This window comes from Molothrus aeneus, chromosome 9 (genome assembly GCF_037042795.1).
Source record: "Molothrus aeneus isolate 106 chromosome 9, BPBGC_Maene_1.0, whole genome shotgun sequence".
NCBI lineage: Eukaryota > Metazoa > Chordata > Aves > Passeriformes > Icteridae > Molothrus > Molothrus aeneus.
Window position 1 is genome coordinate 11,835,131 of NC_089654.1, and position 19,131 is coordinate 11,854,261.

Here is a 19,131-nt window from a genome sequence, read left to right on the forward strand (position 1 = left end):
TTAATAGTTGTCATCTGAACAAGAGTATCTTGTTTATACATACTTCCAGCATGAGGACATTAATTCTGTGTGACCTAGAAAAGCAGTTTAAGTATTACAGATGTTCTTTATTTTCAAAGGAATTTTTAAAATAGAAAGACTTACCTGATGTATTATCTGAGCTACAGGAAGTTGTTCAGCATATTTTAGTGGCTCTGTTGCCAACTCCTCCTCTGGAAACCTAGGAAGAAAGAAAGTTCATGTGTGTCAAAGTTAGTACAATGTTTACCAAATTAAATTAATGAAATTAAGTGTTTCAGGATACTGTTTTGCTTAAGGATGAAGAAAAAGTGTATTTTGTGACAATAATGGAATGTATTTCTTATGAAGTTGAGTCAAAGAACAAATCTATAGTAAACAGAAATGTTCATAACATTGTGCATTTTTTTCCCTGACATAAAGCACAAATTTAGCAGCAGAAACCTAAGAAAACCTTTAAATTTCGTTTTAGGTGAACAAGGACTGGTGAAAGCTGGATTGAAATCCCCATGGAAAAAAAGTCTTATGCATTTACAGAGCAGATTCAGCAATGTTAACAATACAAGCTTCTTCACTCAATCCTGCCAACATAATTCAAATATGACCATCTCAAAAGGCAGGAGGGATTATTCACCATTTCCCATTTTTGCTGCAAGTGCACAGCAGTGTTTAGATGTGGTAGAAGTTGAACACCACAAATATTCATGCATTTGCCAGTACAGTAGTGTGTAGTCCTGGTTATCAAAAAGCCAAGAAGCTAGTGTGGGAAAAAAAAAAGTAGAGTGAATATTTCACAAAGAAAATACATCATAACCCTTTAAATTTTGAATAAACTGTGGTTGCAGCTGAAAAACTGGAATCCATAAGCAGTGTCTTAAAAGAATATTTACATGATAGTAGATTAATATGAAAGCATGTTTTAAACCCTTCAACCATGCTGCTTTCATCTACTGGAGCTCCACAGCATGTGCTACACTTTCAAAGCATCACTCAAGTTTTTCATCAGCCATTCCTCTATTTTTCTGAAGAGTTTTGAATATAGGAATTTGAGCACTTTGACAAGAAGTGAAGGGGAAAAAAGATCCTGACAAAAACAAGGCCCTTCTCTAAGCTGATGTAGAATTATTTTCAGACAAAAACTGTGGCCAAGACATTATTTTTCAGGCTCAAACCTTATACTTATTCTAGTGAAAAAGGATCCAGAACTGCTGGGTTAATTGACCTGCAGACCAGCTGCCAGGTAAGAGTCAGAAACTCCAGGCTTAGTGTCTGCACTGGGAGTCAACAGGCTGTGGAAAAAGAGAGGACAAAGTGCACATCTCTCCCCTTTCCCACTACTGAATTTCTGCTGTGGTTTGAAAGGCTTTAAGCTCAAATAAGAGTCTGAATATCCAGAAATTTGTAATGAACAGAGTATGAAAGTCTTACTGTATAAGAAATTTAAAAGCAGAGAACAAAAGAAACACAGCAATATTTCAAAGATCATAGTGACAGCCTGCCCAGAACCGTTTAATGTGCTTAAGACAAATTAAATAAGCAGGCTCTGAACTGCTGAAGCTGGTCTTCAGATAGAGCTCATTTACTGATATGGTTTTTAGAGTTTTGGGATTACTACGACAATGATGAATTCATACTTTTAACAGTAAATACACTGCTGTTGTAGTCCAGTGCAACCATCTGAGCTTAGAGGGGCCTCAGCAACTCCACCACAGAGTGCAGAAGGAATCTTTCCACTCAATTCCTCCCTACTTTCTGTCATTGGTCCTGATTGGGAAACACAGTCAGTGTGAATTGGAGATCACTTCTGCTCTGCTGGGAGCCTGTTAGCTGACACCACACCTTGATTTATGGATAGCAGCTACCTAAGCCCATTTTTTAGTCATAGTTCTAGATATGAAACAACTGTACACACAACACAATATTCATCAATATCTTGAATACTTATCTCTACAGTTTTTACAGGGACACTGCAAATCTGGAGAAATAAAAAAAAAAAAAAAGTTTCTCAATTCCCAAAATTAAACACCTGAAGCTGAAAGTAACAGCTAAAATTACTATAAATCAATTTTAGCAGAAATAAAAAAAAAGAGCTTGTCTGTCTGTTGTGTCAAGGACCTTGTAAATTTGGCAGTTTTTCTTTGTAGATGAAATCAGCATTCCCTTGCATTGTCAAACACACTCCTTGTCAACTGCAAGAAAAAAAGACTTTCCTCCAAATTAAAAAGGATTAAAAAAATAAAGAAAAACTATCAAGATAATTTTAAGCCTTAGGAAGCTTAACTAAAGAAAAAGAGGAAGGGGAGAGTAGTATAAACATGCATTTTGAAGTAATTAGATTTAAATTGAAATTACGCTGATAGGAGCCTTTCAACATTAAAAAAGACATTTTACTTTTTTTTCTAATTTACTTTCTGAAAAAAAACCAAGTCACTTGAACTACACTATATTTTATACGTAAATGAATTATAAAATATAGATTAGGTAGGTGGACATTCTATTGTATTTGAATAAACATCTACATTTATATACCCACACTCTAAAATGTTTACCCATACACACACAGGTGTTTTGGAAGAGAAGTTTCAGAAATGTTTTCTCAAAGTTTTTGCTGTAATGCCATGGATGTTTTGTATATGTGTTTAGTGATGTACTAACTGTCAAGTCTACAAAAGACTTGTAGAAGAAGACTTTTGATTCTTCTCTCCTGCAGATAAGCCTAAAATCCCCTGCAAGTGGAACAAAGGGTGCGTTTTAACCAGTCATTTCTGTAAGAATAGAGACAGCTCAGGGCCAGTAAGATCAAACCCCATGATACAGCTCACAAATGGCTGAATTCTCTCCCCCAAAGCAGGGGCTGCATCCCCAGCTGGCTGCTCCAGGCAGGTGCTGAGCCTTGAACCACTCAAAGCCATTCTGCAGCTGGGGTGAGCCACACTGGTGCCAGGGGCCACAGGACGGTGACGCTGAGGTGGCTGCAGGACAGGATGCCAGCCTGGCTCACAAGCACAGCTGCAGCCTCACCTGTCTTTGAGGAGGTCAGCTCGGTTACCTTGGTCACTTTTGCCATGGATCAAAGAAAGCCCATCAGGGCAGTCTGTACTGCCCAAGACAAAGAAACCTGCTGCAAAACGGCTCCTCCATTTCAGCCCTAGGAATAGCAGCCCACCAGCACTCCTAGACTGGCAGAATATCCTGCAAAAGGCAGTCCTCACCAGGAAAGCATAAGGGATAGAAAGGCCTAGAGGGAAGAAACGGGTCAGCACAGAAGAGGTGTTCTACTTCCTCCTCTTTTGCAGGGTGGAGGAGGAGAACACGTCAGGATAAAGATCATCTCCAATACAATTCTTCTGACCTTGTCTCTCCCTTTCACAAAGGGACACAAGCAAATTGGTTACTCCCTCCAGAGATAATTTCCAGATGCCTGGGGATGCATTCCCTTTTGCTCAGAACTAGTTATATCAGGAAAAAAATCCAAATACAAAAACCATCTCAGCTGATGGAATTTGTGCTCAAATCACATGTGGCAATTTGAGGCTGTAATTTCACTAAATTAGTTGGCCTCACTGTGTTTAGTTCATTCATATTTGACACTTAAACCTTTATAAAATTAAGGACTAATTTCTTGTAATACAGTTTTCTTTGTATGTTTAATTTCTTTCAAAACAATTATATTACAGAAACAAAGGTAGTTTTTCATGAATTAATTTTCCAGTAAGAAACAGTCCTTTCTGTCTCAATTGAGCATGACAGCAGAGTGCTGCCAACAGTGGCAAAGCAAGCTAACACAGTGGCATATCAGCATATACAGCATCATGCCTGACAGCTGGTAATGCAAAGCATAAGGAGATCTTGATTTTCAGGGGGAAAAGTAGAAAGAATTGTAAAATCAGAAGAGAAGTGGGAAGCAGTAAGAGATAGCAGAAGAGGAGGATCTTGAAAAATTCAATTTAAAAGCTATTTTTATACTGCCACTGCAACTGCTCTTAGATGAAGGAAAGTGAGCATGAAACAGAAACTGTGGAAAGTGAATCTAAATCCAGTAAAACGTGTCAAGATATTTGGTGAAATATCTTATTTGCTATTTATATTTGTATGCTAGCTCTGAAGGGAGACAGTCAACGTGTGCTAAAGAAAAATAAATTCCGAGCATGAGGGGGCGGCACATTCTCCCACAAGTGCAAACCCAGCCCATGGTCTTCTACACAGAATAGCTGCAGTGGCTTTAGGGCAGAGATGTATTTTATCTTCTGCAAGTACTACAAAAATACAGGGGGGAAAAAAGTACAGCATGTGATCACTAACTGGTTAGCTCATGGCAGAAATGGGCTATTAAGACATTTAAGGGACAGAAAAGTCTAGGTAACAAAACCTGGCTCTCTGGGTTAATATAAACATTCACTAACATAACAGGCAGCAGGACTAAGGCTAGTATTTCTTCCTTCTTATATGTTCCCTAGACTTGATGGCTCAGAAAGGTCACAGAATTTCACACCTATGACCCATGTACAGATAATACTGCATCTCTTTTGAAATTCCTGTTCTTTGATGGTAAGTCCTAATAAGGAATCAACTCTTTTGAAGCATTCCAAACTGAAGTCAGAGTGTGAACAGGGTACAAAGGGCTATCAGAGACAAAAATGCATGAGAAGAAGGGGTTTGGGGATCACCATCTTTCTTTTCTGCAGACACAATTTGTACTACTCGAGTGCTGCCTGGCTTGTTTGAGACATGACTTCTGAATACTGTGAATGAAAATGCCAGAATGGGCTGTGGCCCTTGTAGAAGCAGCTCTGAGCAGAAACATTGCAACTGCCTGGACAGTCAGCATGAGCCCAAGGGATGCAAATAATACAGCAGTGCCTAAACCTGATACCCAAGACTAAAAGGCTGAAATTATTAATCTAAACCTGTGTATAGCACTGATAGCTTTATTGACTGTAAATACAGGAACACGCTTGCATGTGGCAATAAAAAGAAAACAAAATACCAGAGCTTTATGCACCACATCAGAAAAAGTTATTAGCTTTCCTATTAAAGAGAGGCTGAAATGGGCTATGTCGGGTTTGAGTGAATAGTTTTTAAAATTGGCCATTGAGAAATTTATCTACCATATCCATAGTACAGAAGATTAAGAATTAGACCTTGGATTGATGCCAGGTACTTGATCTATCTGTTAAATCCTAACTTCATACATATTTAAGAATTGGGTATGTTTAAACAACAGAAGAACTAAGATACATGGAAAACACCAGTGCTTGAAAAGGTGAGATCATGCTTAACTCTGCTCTTCTCTCAAGAGTGTGCTCATCAATGCTTTTCTCATCTTTATAAGAAAATGCCAGATTTGTCTACATGAATGTTTACCACATGGATAGTCACAAAGAAGAGAAGCAAATACTTGAGACCATCATCATTCCAGGGAACTTCCTCACAGCATCTCCTTCCTGGCACAGTTTTTTAGTTAAAGGGTCAAAACTCAGTGTACATTTTGTTGCTTCAACCTTTGCTCAGGTCAGCGTGGATGCCTCCCTCTAAAGACCTAAAATGCAAACAAGTTCCTTCACCACCCTAGTCCTGGGCTTTGGAACGCTGGGCAGCTGGAGGCTGGCCTTGGGGGACCTTGCAGGGCTGTCTCACAACAGTAACACTCATCTGTGCCCTTCACTGCTGTGCAGTCTGAGCACCTTTGGATGGGAAAACCACTGCTGCACATCCAAAGACGAGGAGAGGAGGGAGCTGCGGTGGAAATGTACAGGCATTTCACAGGCACAGCCAAGATTCTCTTCCACAAATGCTGTGGCTTCCACTCAGTAATGTTTGCAGATGGCAGACTATCAAAGACAGCTTCAAAGGAAGATTGCACAAAAATGAACAATAGAATATAAAGATAAAGGAAAAAATAAATTGACAGTGAAAATATCTTTGATGTGATGAAAAATTAAATCAGTGTTAGACAAAATCAGTTTTATAATTTTTTAAAGAAGGATGCTACTGACTTGCATTGTGAAGTAAAATTAACCACTTCAGCTTGCTGGCCTTTACAGAGAGCTATTCCTGTGGAATAAAGTAGCAAAACATCTTGCAGTTTAGAAATGCAAAATACTTTCTGTAATCTGCTAATTTCTTTTCAAATAAATGTGAAAGATTTTGACCCAAACTAGTCGCACATACTCATTTCTGGAGTTTAAAAAATATCTGAAGTCTGTGAATGCACAGCACTTTCTCTTGGACCTGATCACAAAAAGGTCTGCTGGTGTTCCCAGAGTCTGCCAGACATAAGTTCATAAACTGATTAAAAATTGACTGCAACAAATGTTTTCTCTGTCTTTCTGTGATCCACACAATTTCCTATGTGAAGAATTTCGGGTGATTAACCTTTGTCAAGCCACATATTCTTAGCCATATTAAGATCCTAAAAAGAGGCAATAGAAATCTATAGTGTGTTTTAACACAGGCTGACCAGTATTGTCTCTCTCCTCTTTTCTAGCCAATGACTTTTGCCAAAAAATGTTGCTGAAGGGATTCTCTGTTCTCCCTGCTCCCATTTTTATTCTGAGGCAAGACTGAAGGAAGGAATTACAAAGAATATTAGCTTAAGTAAGCAGAACTGACTTTCCTGCTACTGGAAACCACATGACCTATAGGGCTTCATTTTGTTATCTCAACTATTCCACATTTTAGGTAAATTAGAAAATCTCTTTTGAATTAATTTAAAACTTCCACACGATGATGCTGCTGAAGCACAAAATGCTAATCAAAACTTGGAGATAAAAAGACTCACTAAGTCTCTCCTCTATCACTGAAAATCACCATTTGAGTCCACAGCTAAAAGGAGGTGCTCATAGCTTAATGCTAATTCATTCTCACAACATGCAGGTTTTGTGGGGAAAAAAAAGAATACAAGTGTCAAATTTCCCAATCTTGGCCCATGTTCATAAAGACAAGTCCAGCAATATCAGAGGAGCTTCTACTGATGCTTCAAATCAGTCAAAACAGAACACTGCCCACCTCACTGAGCAAATGTTTGACCCAGTTTGAAGTATGTGTTGTCCTTAAGAACCAGGGCTGCAAATTTGCCCCTTGAATCCATTCCCTCCTAACTGCATGGGAAACATTTCCAAGAGTGGTTAAAAACCACCCAGGTTATTAATTATCGCTCTGTGTCTGGAAACCTATGACTGAATTTCACAGTAGTCTCAAAGAACAAAGTCCAAATCCTCCCATGCCACCACATCACACATCCAGTTTAAATACTGTTACCAGCACATGCTGGAATTATACTTTCAGCTGGATGAAGCACACTTGTTCATTTTTCACAACTGAAAGTTTATCAACAGTGCCCGATCTTTATGTAGACCAATTCAACACCACCTGCCAGTGCACTGCAAGTCAGGAAAATCAGTAGGAAGATGTTTTTAAATCAGAGAATTAACCTGGGAACGTGCCAGGATAGCAGTTCCATTATTTAGTGGCCCCAATTAGTCTTTACAGCAAAGTTGATTTTGTGTTTAATACTACTGTTCCTTCCTGCACATATTCAAACTAAACAATGTATCTGTATTGGTTTGTATTGTTACACTTTTCAACAATCACCTCCTAAAAACCTCATAATACACGTATTTTAAGTCCCAATATTTCTACACCTACAGTATATATTTCTATTTTTCAGTTCAAGAGTCACATAATGTACAATCCAGCTATAATTTCTCATGAGACTGCCTAGTTCAGTACACAAATCTGTCAAAGTAGCATTGTTCTCTGCCTCTTCTCTGCCCAAAACCATCCTCAGACCTTTTACCTTACCCCCTTCATTTCAAGCTTCCCATTTTGCTTTTTTGACCCTTTACTCCAGTCCATCAAGGGAAGTAACCACAGAATTACAGAATTACAGAAGTCTTGTTTCTAAGGTACTTTCAGAGACCGTCCAGTTCAGCCTCTCAACACGAGGTCAGGTCAGCCACGGCTTTGCCCACCTGAATCTTCACAACCTCCACAACCTCTCTGTGCTAACTCACCCTTTGCAAACATTTCTCCTCATGCACAACCTGAACCTCCCAAGCCACAACCTACAGCCAATGCCTCTTGCTGCACAAGAAGAGTTTACCTTAACCACCTCTGTGACTGCATTCCAAACAGCTGCAGCCTGCTGTTACATTTCTGCCTTTAAAGGGCAAGCAAGCCCAAATCTCTCAACCAGCTCTCTCACAGGATGTGTGCCCTCAGCCCTGACCATCTTGGCAACCTCTCTCAAAATCTTTATTGAAGGGGAAGGTTAAATGCCAAACACAGTTTCAGGTAGGGCTTCAGCAGTACCAAAGAGAAATGATAACAGTATTGCTCAATCTGCTGATCAGACTCCTCCTTGTGGAGCTCAGAAGGCAGCTTGTCCTTTTATTGATGGTGATGGCACTGGTGCCCATCAGCACCTCCAGGTCCTTCACAGCAGGGCTGCTGATCCTCCTGGCAGATCCCAGCCCCTGTGGACAAGACATTACAAGGGAAGGCACCAACTGTCTGTCTGCAAGTGTATAAATGAGCATACACCGGTACCAGTCATAGAGCCAGATTTTCTTGAAACATGCTATACCCTAGGTGCTCAGGAAATTAATCATAAAAATTACCGTTCTGGGCTTTTGAGAAATGGTTTACTCTGCAATCATGTCTCTCCTGAATACTAGATGTTGCTTTTGATCTTTTTTGCTACAATATGATCAGTAACACATTTCCATAATGCAGACAACCAAGATACACCAAGAGTTGCAGAACATTATACTACAAAATTTAATCAACTGTTTTTCCCTTTTTCACCAGTGCTGTTCTTCTCTGTAGCCAACTCTAAGGGTTCTAAGAGCGGCCACAGCAGGCAGAATTGAGTAGCACTCCAGTCAGCCAGCAACAAATGCTTTATTCTCCTGTCAATGCATGTACCTATATAACAACATATTGCTAACCACTTAAGAAGGGCTTTGCTTCTAGAAATCTGCATAGAATGTATGTAGCTCTTAAACTTTTTATCAGTCTTTTTATCATCTCTGGGACCATGATTTTCTTTTATTTATAGATGACTTGTGCCCTACTTTTGTCTGCATTCTGGTTTGTTTGTTCTTGTTAATGGCAGATGAAACCTCCAGTTCAAATACAAACACTTAGACATTATATTCTCTGAGGCCAAGGTACTGCAGGTTACTGAATCTGCTGATGTTGAACAAAGAATCTATCAATGTTTGATTCCTTAAAGAAGCCATCCTTTTTCTTCATATTAGTACTTTATGGTCTGCCTTTCTGTCCTCACTTATTTCACAGTATTAGAACCAAAAAGGACTTGTCTCCTGTCCACCACAGACTGCTGTATACTAACCAGAGTGTTCTATATGAAGTTCAGTACTTTACAAACCTTATAGCCTTTGAGCCCATACAATTTAAGTAGTCTCAGGAACAAAAGCAGAAGCAGCAAATCATACTTATCCTGGCACATGGCATGCCACCTGCCAGCCTCCCAAACAGGCACACAAACTTGGGAACTCCCCTGCCTATCCAGGCAAGCCACTAGGTCTGAGCCTGAGGGACAGAAAGAGGGACTTTATGCCCTTGTGTTCAATTCAGTGCTGTACTAATTCCAGTATCTGTCAGCTATACCTACACAAGACACTTATCTGCATTTGCAAGTTATTCCTAGCTGCAAAGCCAAGCCATAGGCTGGAGAAGCCAAACTTCCAATATTCACAGGTGGTTTCTAATCCAAATACGTGACACAAAATCTGGCATCTCAGACACCTGCCAAGTCCAGATTTGTGATTACCTCACCCCCTCTTGCTGGGAAGGGACAGATGCAGTAGCTCAGAGCGTGCCACAGGCTATCAGCACCCTTTCTCTCTGCAGTCTCCCAGGGACAAGAAGAGAGTTCCTGCTAGAGCAGGAACACAAACAGCTCTGAGGGCTACAGGCATCTCCCTCCCATTTCTTTCTTCTCAGTTACCTTAAATTCTCTGTACAGATTTATTTGTCTTACTGCAAGAGTAAAGAGATAAAACCATTTTAGTAGGGAATATTTATTTACAAAGTTTGCTTTTATTTACATATCAATTCTGCAGCATGGTAAATGCCAAGCAATGTTTAAGCAATCATCAAAGACCTTCTTTATAATGCAATAAAGCAAAAGCTACTTCTATGAAATGTAAGTTCCTAAAAAATTAATTAGCACATTTTTCAACAACACCTATATGGGCTGGACTCAACTCGCAGTAAAAATATGTTAGTAGAACTATTACACTAAAAAAAAATCTAATGAAGACTAGTATTAAATAGTTATTTTTGAAAATGGGACTTAAACTTTTAAAATTAAACCTTCAGTATTCACTCATGCCCAAACTTAAGCTGACCATGACTTTCTAAGACTGCCTTACAACAGTGGAGTACATAAAACAAACAGGTTCACCTGGCTTTATTTTCAAAAATAAACCAGAAAAAAGTAGCAAATTCACTCTTTTGTCAGAGGATTATTCCATGTTGTTTCTTTTTAAACAAATGCAAGGGTTTACACAAAAATGATTTATAACTTCAACTAAGATTGGAGGCCTAGTATTTTTAACCTAATCTCAGTCTTTATCTCGCTCTTATGGTTTGTTCTTCCATTATTTATAAGTCATTTTCTGCAAACATTTATAATCTACAGAACATTGCATCAGTAAATCTGAATGTTAAATGTATATTATCAGTAGATACCAGCACCAAGAGGCTGTGTAAAGCAGAAAAGATCACAATGCCAATCTGTCACTCAGTTTTTAGAATTTCAGCCTCTCAGTGCATCTTATGTTATATAGAAGAACAAATTCTCCAGTGCTTTTGCAAGGTCTTTCACAATCCCAAATATATATATATATATATATGTGTGTGTGTGTGTGTGTGTGTGTGTGTGTGTGTGTATGTGTATGTGTATGTGTTGCTGTGTGTGTAGACATGCATGCATAAAAGGGAACGTTGAAACTAAAGGAAAATTAAAAGTTCATTTAGCAGAGATAATGAAGCCAGATTTCTCTTCTGACACCTTCAGATGGAATAAGTAGCAGTTAGAGAAACAATGGAACAACTCCAATTACACAGTAATATGCTTAAGAAAAAAACCTCCAAATTAAGAGAAGCACAAAGCAGGCCAGATCCAAAAGATTTCATTCTAAAGAATTTTACATGCTATATCATCAAATATATGAAATCTGGTAAAGAGTTTACATTCTGTCTTGCACCTTTTAACTTCATGTTTTACGTGTTTCATGGAAAACAAACTTCCTTTTTAAATCACCCATTTTCTCTCATATTTTCATGAATGTTCAATGTACCTGTCACCAAAACGGTTAGAGTGCTCTGAATGAGAACATCATGGTGTAAGGTGGGCATATGCAGATATTCATGGCTCAGCTACAGTGGATCCTCACTCATAAGTGGCACTCCCACACGCTACTCCAATATAAGTAACCAAACCCATTGGCACTGGATTTTTGTACAGCAGGAATATCAAAGTGTTTTAAGAGACATACCACGAGGCCCTTCTGCTTGCATCACCATGTAGTTCAACTCTAGGTTAGGAGTTAGTAATAGCCAAAAGTGCATGATGGCAATTGAGTACGCTGGTCCTCTGCCCAAGGAAACTAAGGAAAAAAATATTTTCTTCTGGCATTTTAAGACTGGTATCTCTGTTGCTATTTTTCTATGTGTACTCTGTAGAGGCTATACAGTGCAACAGAATCTTACTGCAAAATTCAGAGTATGTGTTGCCTGTTTGTAATTAGTGCATATATTCTTTAGGGCTGCCGGTCAGCTGAGATTTCATGGGCATGAGCTTTTTCTACTTTAATGTCTTATTTCCTAGAAAAAGAAACCCAGCAAAAGACCCCACAAAAACCCCGTATCAAAACACCAACCCCAAACCCCGCATTTGTCAACACCGGGATGAATGCGGCAAACACACCCATCCCAGCTGATGAATACCTAAGGCACTCTGAAATGAAAAATTTCCATTTCAGTAAATACACTGCACAGTAATACACTGAACTTTCTCTAGAGAGCTGCTCAGTGCCTGCAGCTCTGTCTCATGCCAGAGTCCTGCCCTGCAAGGTGATGATGCAGTACTGAGGTGCGCTGTGCCCCCGGAGTGGCTGCGGGCCGGCACACGGACACCAGGGCAGGTGGCAGCAGCAAAGGGACAGCTCTGTCGGGCTGGTGGCTGAGCAGGAACATCACTGACTGCCTGCAGCACCTGCAGCACTCCCTGACTGCAGCACTCCCTGACCTGCCCTTCGGCACCGCTGCCTTCCCACAAGAGCTGCAGCCTGCAGTCCACAGGGAAGCCATACTGTGCTACAACATGATCACTGATAAGAACATGAGAGCGCTGATGGCTCTCCACAGGTAGAAATTCCTGGGGTCTTCCACTTATCTCAAGAATGTGAGGTTTCTTGTTATTCAAAAACTTTTGCTACTGATCTTATGGCTGTAAAAGTATGCTGACCATGTACATACCATTGCATCTTCAGTAAAACCACCATTGCACAAGAGGTGTTTTCAGTGGAGAGTGGAGGATACTGAAAGGTTATATAGACTGAATATAAGACAATGGCATAGCCAAGCACAATATGAACTGAGGAGTACAGTGAAGGTCTGGAATTTCGTTTTGTGGCTTGCTGTTTATTTCTAAATAAAACATAATAGAACTACTGATCTCTTTGATATGCACATTAACCCTTATAGACTAACCACATACATGATATGCCAAAATTATTTTCTACTGGAACCTTATTCACTCCACTGTAAATTGACAGTACCTTACTGCAACTTACTGTTTGAAATCTTTTCTTTGAACAAACAAATAGTTTTGCCTGTATGTACACAGTAGAGCTATAAAGGTAAGCAAACCCAAAGGGAAACATAGGATAAACTGCAACAAGAGATATCCTGAACGGGAATACTCAAAGTAGATGCCAAGCTTGGAAATGCCTCAGTCAGCTCATAGGAAGGCTGTTATGTGGAAAAGACCAGGATAAGACAGCATTAAATATTAAATTTTAATAACTATTGTACAAAACCACAAATGAAAAAAACCCAAGTAAACAATCAAATAATATATTTTAGGTTGGTGAAAGACACCGTTTCCCCAAGTTTATTCATCTAGAGAGAAGTATTTTGCAAGGTGGTTTATTTACTTGCACCACCTAGTGGGGTTTAGTTTCATATACCAAAATAGTCAAAGGTCAGTCAGTTGTGTTCCTACCTCATTATGTTAGTGACAGACTGCATTTTCTCACAATACAATGTTTCAAGCCTCCACAACCCACTAATAGCACTACACTGCTAAGTTTCCACATGTCTATAAAAACACAGCACAACAAATCCAAGACAATAATATCTATTTTCCTTGTATTAAGTTCTGCAGGAACTTAACAGAGATGTCACAGAAAGCTGTTTCATAAAGTGGTGTTTATGAGTTTCAAATTCAAAGTACATGTCAACAGTACCTTGTCACAGCATACCATACATTAACTCCAGAGTCTGAACACATTGTTAGGTGGTAACAAGGCCACACACTGAGATTTGGAAGACTTCTGCAGGACTTTTGAATCAAACCCCTGGGAGAGGCAGGCACACAGTGCAAAGGGTCCTGCCTGCAGGAATGAGGGCTCATCAGACAGCAGCAACCACTTGTGACATAGCCCAGCTGCAGCAGAGTGAGCACCTCCACTGCCTCTGTCCTGGCTCCAGGGTGTTCCACCACAGTTTGTGCTCATTACCTTGCTGCTTTATAATCCTCTACCCCAGCACAAAACTACTACATAAAGTCCAGCCACACTGGAAAAATTTATAAGGTCAAACCCCAACCTGATAATAGACAAGAATTAATTAAATATGCCATGTAAGGCTTGTATTGAAACACTAAAATTATCTTGTCCAGAATGCGTCCTTTTCTTGGTACTTCCTAGGGAAGAACTCACATACTGGAGTAAGTAGTCTGTTGCATTTGATCTGCAGCAGAAATCATGCTATAGAGGCACTACAGAACGTTTTTAGATGAGGAAACTAAACAAGAGATCAGTGCCAAAATGCCTCTAGATCTTTCATGTGAATTTTGCAGAGAAGAGACCTTAAGCATTTACAGAAATTCACACCACCTTTCTTTCTTACAAAATTCATAATTTCATGATTTCAACTTAATCAGTTTCAGTTCTCACTTTCATACAAACGTGTATTTGTAACTCTGACAACAGCAGAGGAGAAAAAAAATGCTGTACCCACTTATCACAAATGTTTCATTTGGATGCACAGGAAGACTTTGAGGAATGATGCAAGACTTTTTACCCTTCTATAAACGTCCACATGAGACCAGAGGAGAGGAAAATACTTTTGTTTCACAGTGGTTTATAAAATAACCAAAATCTGTTTGTTCAGAAGCAATGCCTTCTTTTCCAAAAGAAACAGATGCCAGTAAGAACTGCTGTGAGTGCACACAAAGCCCTGGGCTACAGCTCTGTCTAGGACAGTCAAGTACCATCTCCTACTACTCAGAATCATCTTCTAACAATGGGAGAGGACAACTCTGCTGCAGCCAAGCACACAACAACACAGTCCTTTGAAGAGAAGGCAAGAATTGAATCAGACTGTATTATAAAGAAAGGATAAAGTGTTTGCTGTTTTCCTCTTTGTACTCAAACTTTTAGATTGTTTCAATCCTCATATGAAGCAGTTTTTCAGTACAGAATATTGAAGTGATTTTTTTCATTGTTTTCTTATTTGGTTACTGTTCCAACATGGGCCATTTTGTACTATGAGGACTAAGATCAAATCTAAGACAACAGCTATGTAGTAATTGGGAAAGAAAAGATGCTTGCCATTTTATCCCATGAACATTTGATGCTCACTCACATAAAATCTAATCCTGCACAACTATGAAGCAATATATAGGCAAAACACCAGACTTCTTTCCCAATACCAATGCACTGCAGAATGCTGACTCCATTCAGAAAGACAAAAAAGACAAAAGAAGTATGAAAGCTCAGCCTTTAAGTTCATCACTGATACCAGAATACTGGTTCAGATACAAAGGCATAGGTGACAGGCTGTACCTGTTATTTTGAGTAAAGGTGCTGAAATGGGCAGCTCACACCCCTAAACTTATCAATGTAGCTGTTTCCTGAAATTTTTGTCCATGAATTTTAAAGCTGCCTTTGCTACTCCTGTCCTGAAGGGCAGTGCTATGTGATCAAGAAGAACTCACAGTAGTGTCACTGTGGGACCACATTTATTAATTGGACTTTTGGTCATGTTTTTACCATGAAGGACATTTTCAGAGCCCACTTTTCTGCACAGATTAAGACTGCAGTTGCTCAGAAAACCATTTGCAGAGGGAAAAAAAAGGTAAGAAAAAACCCCAACAAACAACAACTCATAAAACTTTCAATCATTTTTAACCAAATTCACAAAAGTATCTCCTTAAGAGGGTCTAATGGGGCTAAACACTAAAACTTTATCAACAGTGGTCCTGTTTTTAAATAAAGACAAGCTGCTGCTTATCAGGGATTTCTGAGATAAAAGCTGAGCAGTAATCATATTTGCCTTAAATTTCGTTTTTATTTTTAATGCTTTATGAAATGGCCCTCATATTTTCTGTTACATTTCTGCTCTTTTTACTCAGCTATTTTCTAAAGCACTGGTGGTTGCCATGGTAACTTTGGCTTTTTTCCCCTCAATGTTCATGCAGGTTTTCATCAAACCCAATTACTTTTTTTTTAATCTTATCTGCTCTATAACAATAGTTCTTTGACTAAGGTGCTGGATACTGTACCAGATGAGAATCCCGGTATTTCACAAGAGCAAATGAAAAAATGCTAAGTTTTGCTAAATTCTGAAAACTAGCAATTAAAGTGGGAGTTTTTAGAGGGTTGGTTTGTTTGTTTTTAAATGTCTGAGTACATTTCTTTCTTCCTTTTAATCTGCATATTGTGCAGGTAAAAGATAAAGCCAATTTTTTAAAATAGCAATGCTCGAGGAACAGAAGACTTTGTGGAAACTTTTTGAAAGAAAAGTAATCACTGCTGTTTCACACAGACTGAGAAGGACACAACTAAACTAAATGAGAACTGTACTATTTACTGCATTTCCACTATGATTAACACCAGTCCAAATCTTTCTGTCACAGAAAAAAATACTTCTGGCCACTTTAATCCAGTACTTCTTAAGATCAGCACACAGTCTGTTACCAAGTTAATCTGCAACCTACAGGAAACAAACTGCATATGCCAACAAATAGATGACATATATGCAAAGGTTTGAGCCATTTCCAAACACTCTTCCCTAAGATTCTAGTTTAAATCTATTTTTCCAAGAATATTTAAGTTTAGGGCTAAATTTTTCAATGTGGATTTGGTCTTAAAGGTTTGCTTTCCCTTGTATTAATGCAAAGGAGATGCACTCTTGATATTTTCTACAGGACAAGGTGATTTTTTTCTGCTCCAGATAGGAATAACCTTTCAGGAGAACTTACCACTTTACTCACCAAAGGTAACACCCACAGCAGTTCAATCAGACTGTTTGAATTGATTAAATGATACAAAATTAAATGAACATACAGGACTGAACATTCAAAAAAATAAATCCACACCAAACTTTTGGCAACAAAGAGATTAGCTACTTCACTCACTAAACAAGATGCAAAAGTAGCATTACTGGACTAAACTTTTACTCCAAGATAATGACCTGAACCTGGCCCCTGACTTGTAATGTTTACAGGCAGGGCTGTGCTAGGGACAGTTTGATCCAGATCAGCAGAGTGGGCTATTGAAATAACCCTTGCTAAAATTAATTACCTTTAATGGTGTCATTTTCTTAAGCAGTATCAAAAACACGAGCAAAAAGAAAAAGGCTTTACAAGCTAAGAAAATTACTGCTCCACAGAATTCAACTCTGACAATGATTTTGTATTACTTTCTTTGGGGATGGGTTGCACTCAATATCCATTTGCCTCGACAGTTATAATTATTCTTTTTGTCTTTTATTATGATTATGCAAATTTACCTTAATTTCAGGTTTTATAATCAGAAGCACACTATTTTTTTAATTTGAGTATATGAATAACATGCATATTGCTCTTATTTCTGATTATATTGATTTCCTGACTCCCTCCTCTCCTAGTAACTTTTTTCAATTCTGTATGTAAGAAGCATACATAAAAATTACACTTCTATTTTACAATGACAGGTGAAAATAAATAATCTACAATTTGCTCCACTTCATTTCAGCAATTTTGTCTCTATTCAAATTTCTGGTGAAGTTAGCTTTATTACATAATTATTCTTTTTACAATTCTAATTACATTTAACAAAATAATCTGATTACTAGATGAGCACAGTAGGCATAAAAGGCACTAATACATTAATTATTCCCTGTTTCAATTTGCATTACCCTAGTTTTACTGAGACTTCAGTTTGTTACCATGTGCAGGTTGCATATTCATTTGGTACATTAAAGATGGTTGGATTTCCTCAGTAGGTGGGATTCCTTTCCAATGGTATTTGTACCAGCCACAATTTTTACAGCTTTCTCTTATGCTCACAGCAAGATACAGGCAATAGTCACACAGCAATTAGGTCTTTTCCGTAGCTGCATTTTATGATATAATTACCAAGATGTAAAATGAGCTTCCCCTCCCCCCACTTTTTCTTTCCAGTCTCAATCTATCTCATAATGGACTTCATTTTACATCCAGAGAAAGCAGAAAGAAACAGTTAGAAACCAGTTAGAAACAATTACCTAGGCTATCTAAAACCTCAACTAAATACCTCCTCGGTGATGTACAACCATAAACAAATACCACATCAAACTACTAATCACCATTATTCTAAGACATCTCTTGCATCTATTATTTTCATCCACAAAACTCACATAAATGTACACAAAATTCAATGCAGTGATGATGATAATCTTTTAAGAACTGCACTGTAATTTTAAATGCTTTATATTTACTATTATCTGAATTTAAGAACAGTCATAATACGGCACAGAATTATGAACTGGCTGATGCATACTCTCCCATAGTGTTAAAGAAATAATTATGTTTGCACAAAACCTCAATAGTGCAATATAATAAGAATTTTGTGACTAGAATGGAATCCCTCTGTTTGCAGAATATGTACAGCTACATAGAAAAACTACTTTTTTTTCTCCCACACTCCACCACCAGCTGGAAATGTGTCCTCATCCATGACCTTTCCACAGCTTCCAGTGTTGCTGGAAGCATCCCCAAGAATGACAACTGGAGAAGCTGCTTTCCTGACACAGCTGCTCGTCAGTAACTGAACAGACACATCACATCAATACAACCATTATTACTATAAAATATTTAGAGTGACTGATGTAAACCATCTTTGAGTCTATGGCATGAGAAGTCTCCCTGCCACAGCTAGCTAATATTTTCTCTCGTCCTTCCTAAATTATTTTATAACCCACAGATTAATAAAGAGCCTAATATTTTTCAGTAGTGCCATAAGATTTGCAAACCACATAGAAATATTCTAATTTAAGGACAATTTTCTATCTAACCACATTTTTTGTGTGCACACAGTTTCCAGTTTTAAAACATTACAGCAGAGTGCAGATTTATCCATTTTACAGATATGCCATATATTTTTATGGAGACATCCATAAGCATCTAATAAGATAGAAGTCAGCTCAGAATATTTTGTAATAAAGTACCTGTTAGTAAAAACTATATCAGAGGGAAACCACACACAAAGGAAAAGGAACTAGGGCACTCTATTTGACAGCTGAGGAAGAAACAGAGGTTACGTCCTCTATGGCTGAGATTTAGAGCGGTTTCACTTAGTGGCTGTTCTGCTCCAATTCCCCAGCTAAAATTTAGACCTACAGCAAGAAGTCTTCATTCCTATTTTATTCTAGCAGGAAGTCATGGTTCAGACTCTTAAGTAACCAACAGAAAAAAAAATACTAGCCAGTGGGGAACTATGAAGCTTAAATATTATGTTACAGTTAAATTGAGATAAACCTAGGAGCAACTACAGGATTCACTATATTCTCCCAAACTAAAAAGAGTTACAAATTGTTAACTATTCAGAG

At 38.4% G+C, this 19,131-nt stretch overlaps 1 protein-coding gene across 1 annotated transcript in view; it reads right to left on the bottom strand.

The window, feature by feature from the left end:
- PIGK (phosphatidylinositol glycan anchor biosynthesis class K) overlaps positions 1–19,131 on the bottom strand; it is a 65,929-nt gene that overhangs the window by 22,094 nt on the left and 24,704 nt on the right. Inside the window, exon 10 of the mRNA XM_066555952.1 lies at positions 145–220. Coding sequence (XP_066412049.1) covers positions 145–220 — 76 coding nt within the window. The remainder of the gene's footprint in view (positions 1–144; positions 221–19,131) is intronic.